Source organism: Acinonyx jubatus, chromosome B1 (genome assembly GCF_027475565.1).
Source record: "Acinonyx jubatus isolate Ajub_Pintada_27869175 chromosome B1, VMU_Ajub_asm_v1.0, whole genome shotgun sequence".
Lineage (NCBI taxonomy): Eukaryota > Metazoa > Chordata > Mammalia > Carnivora > Felidae > Acinonyx > Acinonyx jubatus.
The window spans coordinates 134,537,749-134,552,608 of record NC_069382.1 but is presented as its reverse complement, the minus strand read 5'-3'; the positions used below and the strand labels follow the sequence as shown (position 1 = coordinate 134,552,608).

General features: G+C 37.3%; 1 protein-coding gene and 1 pseudogene across 2 annotated transcripts in view; one reads left to right on the top strand and one right to left on the bottom strand.

Moving 5' to 3' along the window:
• The window catches only part of COPS4 (COP9 signalosome subunit 4), a 40,939-nt gene that overhangs the window by 2,464 nt on the left and 23,615 nt on the right, over positions 1 to 14,860 (top strand). For both annotated transcript variants that reach the window (XM_015068110.3, XM_015068111.3), the window contains exons 2-3: positions 11,941 to 12,020; positions 13,864 to 14,015. In XM_015068110.3, coding sequence (XP_014923596.1) covers positions 11,941 to 12,020; positions 13,864 to 14,015 — 232 coding nt within the window. The remainder of the gene's footprint in view (positions 1 to 11,940; positions 12,021 to 13,863; positions 14,016 to 14,860) is intronic.
• On the bottom strand, positions 5,494 to 9,669 carry LOC128314518 (60S acidic ribosomal protein P1-like; annotated as a pseudogene).

Here is a 14,860-nt window from a genome sequence, read left to right as displayed (position 1 = left end):
TTTCATAACAAAACAGTTCTGCCAGCTACATGTCTATGAGGAAAACACTCTTGAAATCTGTCAGTAGTTTTAGGATTTATGTTAGGAATTGAATGACAGAGGAATCCTTGTTAAGAAATGGCAGAGTACATTTGCTTCTAAAATACTGATACTGTGTATTTCCAGCAATTAGCAGAGTATCTGTAACAGAATAGTCCTTTAATAAGTATTGGGTTGAATCATTGAATAGCTAGAAAGGTGTAGAGCTTATATTTGAACCCAGGTTTGTCTACTCTAAAGCTTATTTTTAACCTACTTGCCTATACGTCTTTTCTTGTCTAATCTTCAGTAAGAAATGCCTTCTTAAGGGACGCCTGGGTGGCTCAGTCGGTTGAGCGTCCAGCTTCGGCTCAGGTCATGATCTCATGGGTTCTGTGTCTCCCTCTGTCTCTGCCCCTCCTCCACTCATGCCTGTCTGTCTGTCTGTCTGTCTGTCTCTCGGTCTCTCAAAAGTAAATAAACAACAACAAAAAAATGCTTTCTCATAACCATGAATTAACAGAACATTCTAAAGTCGATGCAAGAAATTGGCCGTACGAGATTTCATTTTTGCAGATTTTATAAACTGCTTCTCTACGTATTATACATTGTGTTCATTATCCTCATACAAAGCTTTAGAAGAGGAGAACCTTGAAGAGGGAGCATTTGAATAGGTAGCTGTTGTGATAGCCTGTCTTATTTACTTGGCTAAAACCTACTAGTTCTTTGAAACTCAGTTGCAGTGTTATTTCTTCCAAAAAGCCTTCTCTAAACAGCCACCAACACACATTCATAACTACCCTCACAGAGTACCTGGTTAGTTGCTGTTAGCCCAGTGGCAGACAATTTTTACTTCTACCATAGCACTTGTTTACTTGTCTGCTTTTTCAGTTGGAATGTGATCTCTTTGAGGACAAGTATGATCTTATAGATTGTAGGTCTTTGTTCAGTTAATTCTGTAGAATAGGGCCTTTTTTTTCCTTCTTCTCAGTTCTCTATAAGGAAGGTACCCAGAAGAGGATAGCAAGCCTTTGGAGTCTAAACATTTCATTTTACAAGAAGCTGTTAGCCTAGAGAAAAGAGAGTAACGGGAGACCTTTTAGCTTTCTTTGACTATTAGAAAGGCTATTTTGCAGAAAAGAAAATAGACTCCTCTATCTTACAGAGGTAGACTTTGGATTAGAACTTTCTAATAATAGAGTGGAATAGAAATGTCAAAAAATGGGGCACCTGGGTGGCTCAGTTAAGCGTCTTAACTTCGGCTCAGGTCATGATCTCGCCTTTCAGGAGTTCCAGCCCGCATCGGGCTCTCTGCTGACAGTGCAGAGCCCACGTCAGATCCTGTCTGTCCCCCTCTCTCTGCCCCTGTCCCTTTCGTCCTCTCACTCTCTCTCAAAAAATAAATAGACATTAAAAAAAAAATGTGAAAAAATGGAGGACACACACACATATTAGAGGATAGACTGTTTAATCTCCAAGGCCCCTTGTAACTCAGATTCTCTGGTTCTCTGTTATTCCCACATACAAGTTTTAGTGGTTCCCATCTCAAGAGTGAAGTTCCTTATCATATAGTGTTATGTTTGTTTACATCTTTGCTTACATATTTTAATCCTTAACAAGTAATATTTACATTACATATGAGAAAACTGAAGTACAGAGGTGAAGTATGCTCGAGGCCACATAGCTAGTGGCAAGGCCATGATATATCCTATCTGTTTGGCTCATAGCCCTAATCTCTAAACACATGTACCTTTTGGACTTATATTATTTTCCCCAAACTGGACTACATTTTAGGTAGTGATTTTTTTTTTTGAGGGGGGGGCCTAGAATACCTGTCTGCCTCTACTCTTTCCCACTTGACACTATGTTGAAATATTTAGAATGCTTAAAGATCAACCTCATTTAGGAAATTATTCCTTCTAAGTATATTAGCACTTACCTGTCTTTGAGATTTTGTGTTTAATTTTCTGAAACATCTTTATGATATATCTGTGTGGATTTGTTTTATTTTATTTTTTATTTATTTAAGAAAATTTTTAATGTTTATTTTTGAGAGAGAGAGAGAGAGAGAGACAGAGCACGAGCAGGGGAGGGGCAGAGAGAGAGGGAGACATAGAATCTGAAGCAGGCTCCAGACTCTGAGCTGTCAGCACAGAGCCTGATGTGGGGCTCGAACTCACGAGCTGTGAGATCATGCATGACCTGAGCTGGAGTTGGCCACTCAACCGACTGAGCCACCCAGGCACCCCATGTGTGGATTTGTTTTAATGTTTATCTGTCATTTGGCTTTTGCTGTGAAATAAACCACTCTAAAACTTAGTGGATTAAAACAACAGTCATTTACTTTCCTTATAATTAATTTGGTTGGCAGTTTGGGCTGGGCCCAGCTGGATGGTTCTCTGTTCCACATGGTCTGGGCTCTCCTACATGTGTCTGCAGTCAGCTGCAGGGCAGGTAGGCAGTGCTGCTTTGGTCTGTTGGCTGGGGCAGTGGAGGTGACTGGGCTACATATTTCATTATCCAGTATGTTAGCCTGAGCTTGTTCATGTGGCCACAGCAGTGTTCCAAGAGAAAAGGATACATACAAGACCTCTTGAGGTCTGTCTAGGTTCAGAACAAGCACTTCACTTCTATTAAATTCTATTAATCAAAACAAGCCAAGATCAAAGGGTGGGGAAAAAAAACTCTACCTCTTGATGTGAAGAGCTACAAACTCACATTCCAAGAGGGCATAGATACAGGAGGTGAAAGGATTGTGTTTTGGGCTCCTGGGTGGCTCAGTTGGTTAAGCGTCCTACCACCTCAGGTCATGATCTTGCCGTTTGTGAGTTCGAGCCCTGTGTCAGGTTCTGTGCTGACAGCTCAGCCCTCAGAGCCTGCTTCAGATTCTGTGTCTCCCTGTCTCTCTGCCCCTCCCCCGCTCACACTTTCTCTCGCTCTCTTTCAAAAATAAATAAAAATTAAAACATTTTTTTTAAAGAATTGTGGTGTTTTGTTTTGTTTTTGTTTCTAAGTATTGCATTATCCTGGCTGTGCTTCATTGCAGTTGTTGAATCGGATAGATTAGATTCTTTCATGGTCCTGAGATGTTTCAGCTATATATCTTCAAATGTTGCCTGTGTCCCATTCTGTTTACTTCTCTAGGACTTCAGTGAAATCCCTATTAGTTAGGCCCTCTTACTAGGACCTTTACGTCTGTTACTCTGTCTTCTGTACTTACCATTTCAGTGCTTTATTCTGGGTAGGTTTTTCTTTTATTTTTTTATTTTCTTTTATTTTTTAAATTTTTTAAATGTTTTTTTTCCAATATATGAAATTTATTGTCAAATTGGTGTCCATACAACACCCAGTGCTCAAAGGTGCCCTCCTCAATACCCATCACCCACCCCCCCTCCCTCCCACTCCCCATCAATGCTCAGTTTAAATGTTTATTTTTTGAAGGAGAGAGAGACAGAACATGTGGGTGGGGAAGAGACAGAGGGAGACACAGAATCTGAAGCAGGCTCCAGGCTCTGAGCTGTCAGCACAAAGCCCGACACGGGACTTGAACCCACAGACTGTGAGATCATGACCTGAGCCAAAGTTGGATGCTTAACCGACTGAGCCACCCAGGCGCCCCTAATTCTGGGTAGATTTTTCTGACCTGCTCCTAGTTTATCATTTCTTCAAAAGTGTCATCTGCTCTTCAGATCATCATTGAATATTTAAGCTTGGTTATAGTATTTTTTAATTCTATAGTTTTTGCTGGTTCCTTTTTCTTTTAAATATATTTTTAAAATTTTTAATGTTTATTTATTTATTTTTGAGAGAGAGAAAGAAAGAGTGCAAGTGGGGGGCAGACAGAGAGAGGGAAATAGGATCTGAAGCCAGCCCTGCACTCACAGCAGAGAACCCAGTGCAGGGCTTGAACTCACAAACCGGCAAGGTTGTGACCTGAGCCAAAGTCGGACACTTAACCGACTGAGCCACCCGGGCGTCCAGTTTTTAAAAGTTTTTGTTCTAAGTAGGCCCCACGCCCAACACAGGGCTTGAATTTACCACCCTGAGATTGAGAGTCTGAGCCAGCCAGGCATCCCAGTGGTTCTCTTTACAAATGATACTTTTTATGGTTTTCCGTTTCTTGCTGGAACTTTTTTTTTAATAGTTTATTGTCAAGTTAGCTCACATACAGTGTATACAATGTGTTCGTGGCTCAGGAATAGATTCCTGTGATTCATAACTTACAACACCTGGTGCTCATCTGAACAAGTGCCCTTCTTAATGCCCATCACCCATTTTCCCCACCTCACCCACTCCCTATCAACCCTTAGTTTGTTCTATGTACTTAAGAGTCTCTTATGGTTGGCCTCCCTCTCTGTTTGTAATTATTTTTTTTCTTTCCCTTCCTCTATGGTCTTCTGTTGAGTTTCTCAACTTCCACACTTGCTGAAACTTTAAAGCTTGAGTTTATCTTTGTAAACATATAATTGTACTACAGTCTTTCTGATAGCTCCAGTACCTGGAGTCCCTGCTTGTTGCTATTGTCTATTGCTTTTGTTGATTCTAGTTCATATTGTCATGTGCCTTGTAATCTTTGTTGGGCAAGTTATTTAAAAATATACTTTTAGAAACATTTGGAGGCTTAGAATGTAATCTTTCAGAGAGGGTTTTCATTTTCTTCTGCCAGTCGCCTGAGGGTTACCTAGCTATGACAAAGGCTTCAGAATTTTTTGGTTTCCCTAGATGATCCTTAGTAATCTTATTTCCAAAGTGCTAGTGTTTCCTCTTTTGACAAGCATGGGATTCTCTCTCTCCCTCTTCCTCTGCCCCTCTGCAACACACGTACTCTCTTTCTCTCAAAATAAATAAAACTTAAAAAATATAAAAATAGGGGCGCCTGGGTGGCTCAGTCGGTTAAGCATCTGACTTTGGCTCAGGTCATGATCTCACGGTTCGTGGGTTTGAGCTCCACATTGGGCTCTGTGCTGATGGAGCCTGCTTCGGATTCTGTGTCTCCCCCTCTCACTGCCCCTCCCCTGCTCACGCTTTGTCTCTCTCTCTCTCAAAAATAAATAAACATTAAAATTTTTTTAAATAAATAAAAATATATATGCGTGTATACAGATACGTATATATTTTAAAGTACATTGCATTAAGTACATTACTCTTAACAGTAGAGACCAATACGTTTTCTCACATACATACATATGTAACAACTTAATCCAGAACAAGCTGGGGAATATTTACAGCATGCCCAGTGGTTCCCTCATGTCCCTTCCCAGTCACTACCCAGTCACTAGGAATAGATGAGATTAGTTCTTCTATATCCCTACCAACACTCAGGTTTGTTAGTGTTGTTAAAATATTACTCATTCTAGTGGAAGTGTAACGGTATTTCCTGTGCTTATAATATGCATTAACCTAATGAGTATTGAGGTTGAGTACCTTTTAGTATGCTTATTGGGCATTTGGATATTATCTCTAGTGAAGTGCCTATTTAAACATTTGGTCTGTTTTTTAATTGGGTTGTTTTTTACTGATTTACAGGCATTTTAAATATATTCTGGATAGGAGGGTTTTAGTTTTTTTGTTTTTTTGCCAAATAACACGGATTACAAATCCATGGATTACAAATATCTTTACTGGCTTTCATGTTTTACTTTTTTTTTTTTTTTAAGAGTTCAGCTTTTTATTGAACAGATTACAGAAGAGGCATAGTGAAAGAGACCAAAGCCCATGTCATCAGACTCCTCTGATTCTCCTTTCTTGGCTTCCACTTCCTTCACAACAAGGGACTGCAGTAGTGGAAAAAGCGGGACCTCCTGTGGTGTAGCACTAACTGCTGGGGCGGGTCCTCTAGCCCCTACCTTGCTGATGAGGCTCCTGATGCTGACATTGGCCAGGGCCTTTGCAAGCAAGCCGAGCCAGAAAGGTTCAACATTCACACGTGCTGCTTAACGAGGGCATTGATCTTTATCCATCACCATCACCTCATTGTTCTGCAGGATGAGGGCGGAGTTGCTCCTGGCCAGCTCCAAGACGGAGGCCATGGAGCGGGTAAGTGCTAAGCAAGTTCTGAGCGGAAAGAGTCATGAGCCAGTGCTGAGCGCTGAGCGCTGAGCACTGAGCGCTGAGCGAGCTGGTGCTGGGGCTCCCGGTGTGCTAGTGCTAGTCTCAGGATGAGATGAGGGCCTCACCCCAGCAAGGCATTAGATTCCTCAGAAGGACTGAGCATCTTAGCAGGAACAGAGGAAACAATGCGTCACTTTTCTAATGGAATTTAATGGCTATTGATAGATATTCTTAATTTCAAAGAAACATCTGTTTTTTTTATTCTTACAAAATTTTGTTTCTTGTGGTAAGAACTTTTAAGAATTACTCTTTTAACACCTTTCAAATATGCAATACACGGTATTATTATCACCAGGATGTACATTATATCCCCATGACTTATTTATATTGTAATTAGAAGTTTGTACATTTTGACCTCTTTCACCCATTTTGCCCATTCCCCTTTCCATGCCTCTGGCAACTACCAATCTGATCCCTGTATCTGTGAGCTTGGTTTTGTTTTGTTTTAGATTCCACTGTAAGAGAGATCATTTGGTATTTGTCTTTCTCTGTCTAACTTATTTCCCTTAGCATAATGCCCTCAAGATCCATCCATCTTGTTGCAAACAGCAAGATTTCCTTTTTTATGGCTGAATAATATTCCATTGTGTTTACATACCACATTTTCTTTATCCATGCATTCATTGATGGACACTTAAGTTGTTTCCATATCTAGGCTATTATAAATAATGCTGCAGTGAACATAGTAATTTACATGTCTTTTCAAACTAATATTTTCATTTTCTTTGGATAAATACCCAGAAGTAGAATTGCTGGATCACAGGGTGGACTTTTTATTTTTTATTTTTTTATTTTTTAAGAGAGAGAGAGAAAGAGAACAAGTGGGAGAGGGGCAGAGGGAGAGAGAGAGAGTCTCAAGCAGGCCTCACACTCAAAGAGGAGCCCGTCATGGGGCTGATCCCGTGATCCCGGGATCATGACCTGAGTTGAAATCAAGGAGCCATACACTTAACCAACTAAGGTACCCAGGGACACCTATTTTTTTTTTTTAAGGAAACTTCATATTGTGGGTTTGTTTGTTTGTTTGTTTTTATGAGGAACCTTCATACTGTTTTCTATAGTGGCTCTACTAATTTACATTCCCACCAACAGTGCATGAAAGTTCCCTTTTCTGCACCTCTTCACCAACACTTGTTAGTTCTTCTCTTTTTGATAAAAGCCATTCTAACAGGTATGAGGTGATATGTTATTGTGGATTCGATTTGCACTTCTCTGATTATTAGTGATGTTGAACATTTTTTTTTCATGTGCCTTTTAGCCATCTGTATATCTTCTTTGGAAAAATGTCTATTCAGTCCCTCAGTCCCTCTGCCCATTTTTTAATCACATTTTTTTTTTTTTTTGCTATTGATTTGTATGAGTTTTTAAAATATATTTTGAATACAAACCCCTTCTCAGATACATGATTTACAAGTATTTTTCTCCTATTCTGTAGGTTGCCTTTTTATTTTGTAGGTGGTTTCCTCCACTTGAAGCTTTTTAGTTTGATGTAACTCCATTTATTTATTTTTGCTTTTGTTGTCACTGCTTTTGGAGTCAGATCGAAAAAGATATTAATAAAACCAGTGTCAAGAGCTTACCACCTGTGTTTTATTGTAGGAATTTTATGGTTTCAGGTCTTACATTGAAGTCTTTAATCCATTTTGAGTTTATTTTTGTATATGGGGTAATATAGTGGTCCTGGTTCATTTTTTTGCATGTGGTTGTCAAATTTTCCCAGCACCATTTATTGAAGATACTGTCCTTTCCCCATTGTATATTCTTGCCTCTTTTGTTGTAAATTAATTGACCATATGTGTGTGGGTTTATTTCTGGGCTCTCTATTCTGTTCCATTGATCTATATGTCTGTTTTTATGCTGATACCATACCATTTGATTAGTGTAGCTTTGTAATAACTTGAAATCAGGACTGTGATGCCTCCAACTTTGCTTTTTTTTCCTCAGGATTGCTTGGTTATTTGGGGTCTTTTATGGTTCCATACAGATCTTAGGACTATGTATTCTATTTCTGTGAAAAATGCCTTTGGAATTTTTTTTAATGTTTGTTTATTTTTGAGAGAGAGAACGCGTGAGCGCTCACGAGTGCACATGTGAGCTGGACAGGGACAGACAGAGAGGAAGACAGACAATACTGAGCCGGCTGTCTCTGTGCTGTCAGGCTGACACAGGCTCAGATCTCACAAACCATGAGATCATGACCTAAGCTGAAACAAGAGTTGGGTACTTAACCAACTGAGCCACTTAGGCGCCCAGGAACTTTGATAGGGATTTCATTAAATCTGTAGATTGCTTTGGGTAATATGGGCATTTTAACAATAGTAATACTTTCAATCCGTGACCATAGAATATTTTTCCTTTTATTTATATCTTCAATCTCTTTAGTCAGGGTCTTATAGTTTTCAGTGTACAAATCCTTCATCTTGATTAAATTTATTCCTAGTTATTTTATTCTTTTTGATGCAGTTGTAAAGAGAATGTTTTTTCTTTCTGATAATTTGTTATTAGCATATAGAAACACAGCAGATTTTTGAGTATTGATTTTGTACCCTGCAACTTTACTGAATTCATTTATTTTAACAGTTATATTTGTTATATTGTTTAGTTTTATTGCAACATTTGTTTTATTATAATTTAATGTGTGATAATATTATTTGAATTGTAAATTTTTATTTGCCTAACTGTATTATAATATCTTCAAAGACTAAGGTTATTTAAAATTCCTTTAGTGTCATACACAGAATCTTATATAGCATTTTAAAAACCCTAGGTGCTGAATTTTGGATGATTTTATATGGCAATATTAAATAATTATTTAAATCCTTGATTTAAATTAGGTTTGTTAGTCATTCCATATTATTGTGAAAAAGTAATTTCTTATTCTTAGATACTAGAATTTTAAAAAAGTTATTTTTAATGTTTATTTATTTTTGAGAGAGACAGAGTGCGAGCAGGGGAGGGGCAGAGAGAGGGAGACACAGAATTCGAAGCAGGCTCCAGGCTCCAAGCTGTCAGCCCAGAGCCTGATGCAGGGCTTGAACTCATGAACTACGTGATCATGACCTGAGCCAAAGTTGGATGCTCAACTGACTGAGCCACCCAGACGCCCCTTAGATACTAGAATTTATATATTAGAGAAGGAGCAAGTTAACATCTAGCCTTAACTCTGCACCTCACTTTCTTAGTCCATAGAAGTTGAGAGTTTGAGTAGGCAGTTTGTAATTCTCTGGCAAGTTGTACGATGTGGTTAATATAAAACTTTTGTCACTTTTTAGGTTTTTTGGGGGGGAGGGGATGGTGTTTTCTATATAGATGATAATTATGAAGTAATGATTTAAAACTTAGGTTAATCAGAAAATTTCTGTGAGGGGCGCCTGGGTGGCTCAGTTGGTTCCGTGTCTGACTTCAGCTCAGGTCACAATCTCGCAGTCCGTGAGTTCGAGCCCCACGTCGGGCTCTGGGCTGATGGCTCAGAGCCTGGAGCCTGCTTCCAATTCTGTGTCTCCCGTTCTCTCTGCGCCTCCCCCGTTCATGCTCTCTCTCTCTCTCAGAAATAAATAAACGTTAAAAAAAATTTTTTTTTAAAAAGAAAATTTCTGTGAGACATTGTCATCTTTGAATGTAATGTTAGTATAAAATAATTTATGGGGATCTAAAATTAAGAGGGCTTAGCCATGAATGTGAAGAATATGAATATGAAGAATAATCAAAAAAGAATAAACCATTGAATATATTAAATAAAAACATACCCAGAGCAATAAAGTAGATATATAAATATAGATATGGGAAATCATATATGTGCACATCTGTGTATGTTTATGTATAGAGAAAATGAGATATTCCGTAATGAATTTTCAGATGGCTGAATATTCTTCCTCAAATTTTAAAAACAATTCAAAAAATAATTTTTATTTTAAATCTTAATAATATTTCCTTGCTTTATTAGAGTAGTTTCTCTCTTCTTTTGGAGTTCACTGTCTTTTCTTTCTGTATACCTTTCTTACAAAGTAAGTTTGATTCATTGTGTTTTTGAGAAATCATATAACCAAGGTTGTGAGAATATTGTATGGGTTGAGAATCAGTAAATGTTGAATGGTAGCTTGAAGGTGTCTTTAAAAATACAAATCATAAATTTGAATGAGTTTGGGCTCTATTCATATACATATTTTTTCCTATTTGTATATTTTTTTCTTGAGTATATTCTGGATGATTTTCTGAATAGTTGCAGTGCTATTAGGTTTGTAAAATGCATTAGCCAATGCTTTTTAAATTTTTTTTTAACGTTTATTTATTATTATTGAGAGACAGAGAGAGAGCATGAGCATGGGAGGGGCAGAGAAAGGAGGAGACACAGAATCCAAAGCAGGCTCCAGGCTCTGAGCTGTCAGCACAGAGCCCAAGGCGGGGTTCAAACTCACAAACCATGAGATCATGACCTGAGCCAAAGTCAGACGCTTAACTGACTGAGCCACCCAGGTGTCCTAGCCAATGCTTTTTAAAAAATTTTTAATGTTTATTTTTGAGAGAGAAGGAGAGCATGTACGAGTGCATGTGCAAGTGCACAAACGTGAGTGCATGTGTGAGCGGGGGGAGGGGCATAGAGAGAGGGAGACAGAATCCTAAACAGGCTCCGTGCTGTCAGCCCAAAGTCCAGCATGGGGCTAGAACCCATGAGCTGTGACATCATGACCTGGCCTGAAGTCAGATGATCAACCAACTGAGCCACTCAGGTGCCCCTAACTAATACTTTTAATAAATATTACCATAAAGACAAAGGGGATAAAATATAGTATAATACTTGTGTACCCACCACTCAGTTTAAGAAATAAAATACTGTTTTTTTAAATTTACTAAAATGTTGAATATTTGAGTGCTTGTGATATGCTGCTCTAGGCATTGTGTATATAGCAGTCAACAAAACAAACAAAAATCCTTGTCCTCGTTGAGTTTACATTTTAGGAAGGAATTTGCCATTGCCTGATAATTGTCATTGTTCCTATTTTTAGCATTTCCCCCATCCTTTTTAGAGTGCTGATTTCAATCTTATGTGCTCATGAATATTAGAATAGTTATTAGAAATGATTGCAAATAAAGAATATATAGGCACCACCTGACAACATAAAGGGTGTTCTATCAGTACATTTGGCTTGGTGAAGTTTATTTGGTACATACGAAGACATTTAATCTCTAATATTTGGTTTCACTGCGTAGTCAACACTATCCTATTGTTGGTGACCCTAGTTTCCTTAGGTCCACAAGAGGAAAGCATTCTGGGTCACCTCATATAACATTCTTGTGTGTCTGTGTAATACACAGTTGAAGGAAGTATAGTTTATCTTTTAAGGCATTTGAAAGAAAGTTGACTTTTTAGTTTAAATTCCAAACTAAAACTTTTTCCAAAAAAAATGTCACCTTAGATCCAGTAACTGAGAGTTACAGATTCACTCTTTCTGGTGATGGGCTTGAAAACTTTTTTTCTTTTTTTAAAGTAAGCTGTATCCCCAATGTGGGGCTTGAACTCACAATCCCTGAGGTCAGGAGTTGCATGCCTAACCAACTGAGCTAGCCAGTACCCCGGGGTTTGAAAACTTAAAAAATTGTGGTATACTGTAGAGGAAATTAGAAGTGGCACCTTAGAATTTGTAGACTGGGAACCTACAACAACAACAACAAACATCTGTGGTGTACTATAAATAAAAGCACAAACTAGGGCATTATGAAAGAAACCAGCAGAAATAGAAATGAATAAACATCAGATTAGCATTAGAATATATAGTGTCCTCTGAAGATTCTTTTTATTTGGTATTGTTTCAGGTATCGTCAGATCCTGGAAAAAGCCGTTCAGTTATCTGGGGCAGAACAACTAGAAGCTTTGAAAGCTTTTGTGGAAGCAAGTAAGTAGAACGAAAATTCCACGTCTGCCTTGTATTATTGAGTTAGGACTTCAAAGCTTGCTCAAGCTTGTTTTATATCAAATTATCAATATAATTTTCATTGAGATTAAATTAAATATGCATTGACATTGATTGATTTTAGAATTTAAACTATTTACAACTTGATTATTTTTCAGTAAGTTGTCTTCAGAGTTACATTACCAATTAAGGTTTTGTATAGTTATTCATACAGTCACTGATGGAAGGCAATATAGCATAATGATAAAGAGAATAGTCTAAATTCAACCTGGTCTGCTGCTTTATTGAGTAAGTTAGTTCCTTTGTGCCTCCTTTTCCTTGTCTCTAAAATGAGGGATTTGATAGCAACCCTGTAGAAGTGTTGGGAGTTTAAATGAGTTAATATACATAGTAAAGTGCTTAGAATAGTACCTGGCATTTAATAAGTGCCATGTAATTGTTAACTGTTATTAACGTTAAGAACATTCCTTTTGAATGGGAACTAGAAATTTCCATTCTTCAAAACATTCTCTCCTACTTCCTGACTTTAAACATATCCAGTTATCTTGAAAATGACTCAAAATTCAGGCTTGAATTTATGCTCAGTTAACAGTGTTAATGATACTTGAGAGTGCTTTCATGCACATTATCATGAGAAGTGCTAGTGTGTGTGGTAATTTCTTTCTAACAGCTGAAAGTGCCTAATGGCACTTATAATGAAACTGTTTGCTCAGCTGCATTCAGTATTATCCAATAATGAATTCTAATTAATACATCATAAACTGATGACAAGCTTTGTTACAGGTTACTGTAAGTTACTGCCTCAAAAATTGTGGCCTGCAATGTGTGATGAACTGACAGTGCTGTTAGGAATGGTTTTATTGAGAACATTGCAATATGATAGCGAAAGAATAATGATTTTTATAAACTTTGATCTTTATATAAACTTTGAATCCACTGAACCACCAAGAAAAGCAGTCTACTGTTAAAATCCTTTATATCGACCGAATAGTTTTTTCCCCAGTAACTGTTGTTTTGAGACTTAATTTATCTGAGTAGTGGTCACAAGCATGATGTATCTTTTAAACTATAATAATAATGATCATAATAGTGAACATTTGTTGAGTGCTTTGTGCCACATGTTGTTCATAGTGCTCTCTATATATTGCATTTGAGCTTCACGGCATCCTTATCCACATTTTACAGATGAGGAAACAGAAGCACAGAGAGGTTAAGTTTCTTGTATGAGGGCATCTAATCATGCGTGGCCTCAGAGCTTTCTTCCTTAATCACATACAGTAATAAAATGTTTATAAATAGTGTCATTAAGTATGTCTGTACATCTGGTGCTGACCTCAGTTATTATTTGTTGTTTTTATTAGGAAAGTACAAGTGTCAGTAACTGTCACTACTTGCTTTATTTAAATTTCATGAAAATTATTTCACTGTTTCTTCTTTAACTCCTTTTTATAACGAGATAGGATGAAAGATGAAAGTATAGATGTTTCTGTACCTTCCCTTTGTAGAAGAATAAAGGAAGAGAAAGGAAGATATAAAATTCTTAAATGTAAAACAAAACTTTTCCCAGCCACTTGTTTCTTAGAAAACTTAAGGGACTTTTACTGGTGTAGTATTTAATGGTGTAGTCATTATATAATCAAATAATTCTGCATAAGGAAAACCGATTCTGTTATATAAGATGATACGCGTTTGGAAATCCCCGAATAATGCATTGAGGGTTGTACTAATATATATTGTTTTTAATAATAGTTTTAGGTAAAAATGATGGCTTAATGAAAATTTGTAAGTTATTCATATTTTTTTATCTCTCTTTTTTTTTGACAAGTGGTGAATGAGAATGTCAGTCTCGTGATCTCTCGACAGTTGCTGACTGATTTCTGTACACATCTCCCTAACCTGCCTGATAGCACAGCCAAAGAAATCTATCATTTCACCTTGGAAAAGATCCAGCCTAGAGTCATTTCATTTGAGGAGCAGGTAAAAATCTATAATAGTGAGTTTTGAACATGAGATAGCAGTAATTATTTTGAGAGATATTATTACATTTTTAAAGGAGGTGATCATCCAATTTTATTTTTGACAAAACAGTGTGCCAAACAGCATGTTACAGTGTAAAAACTCCAGGATGTTTTAACTCCAGCTGACATTTGCTCAGATATTACAATTTGATTTATGAATCAAATATTATTCTTTAGACAATTTTTAAAAATCAGTAAAATTGCAGACTCTGAGTGGCAGAGCCAGGATTCAGTTCTAGATCTTTGGTCTTTGGAACTTTAGGCTTAGTCACTAACTGCCTTCCAAGTTTAGAAATGAGCATATTAATTTCCACAGTGAGGAGACTAGCTTGCACAGCATGCAGGTTCTTTGTTTTTAAAGAGGAGGGATAGGGTGGTGAGTAGTCTGTAGTGGCCAGGCCAAGTCTGAACAGCTTAACTATATTCTTCGGTGAATAGGGTCTCAGGGGTCAATAGCCTTAAACAGATTAAAAACCCTGGGACCACAGTTCAGAGAAGAATAAGTTATTCTATCCTCATTTCTGTTGGGAATAAAAACAGATTGTAAAAGTAAAAACTAATACAAGTTAAAAAAAGAAAAAGTCAGTAAAATTGTTAATAAGGCTGAAAACTTAGGAAAACACCAGTGTTATATATGCAGTTAACATAAACATAAAACTTAATATTTAAATTAAATTATTGCCATAATCCACATTGCAAAAATGTATTAATTTCAGTTCAGTATTTTGATATTCCATGAATTCAGAATTCATTAAAAAAAATTTGGGGTGGCCTAGATAAATTTGCGCTATTTACTTGCTATCT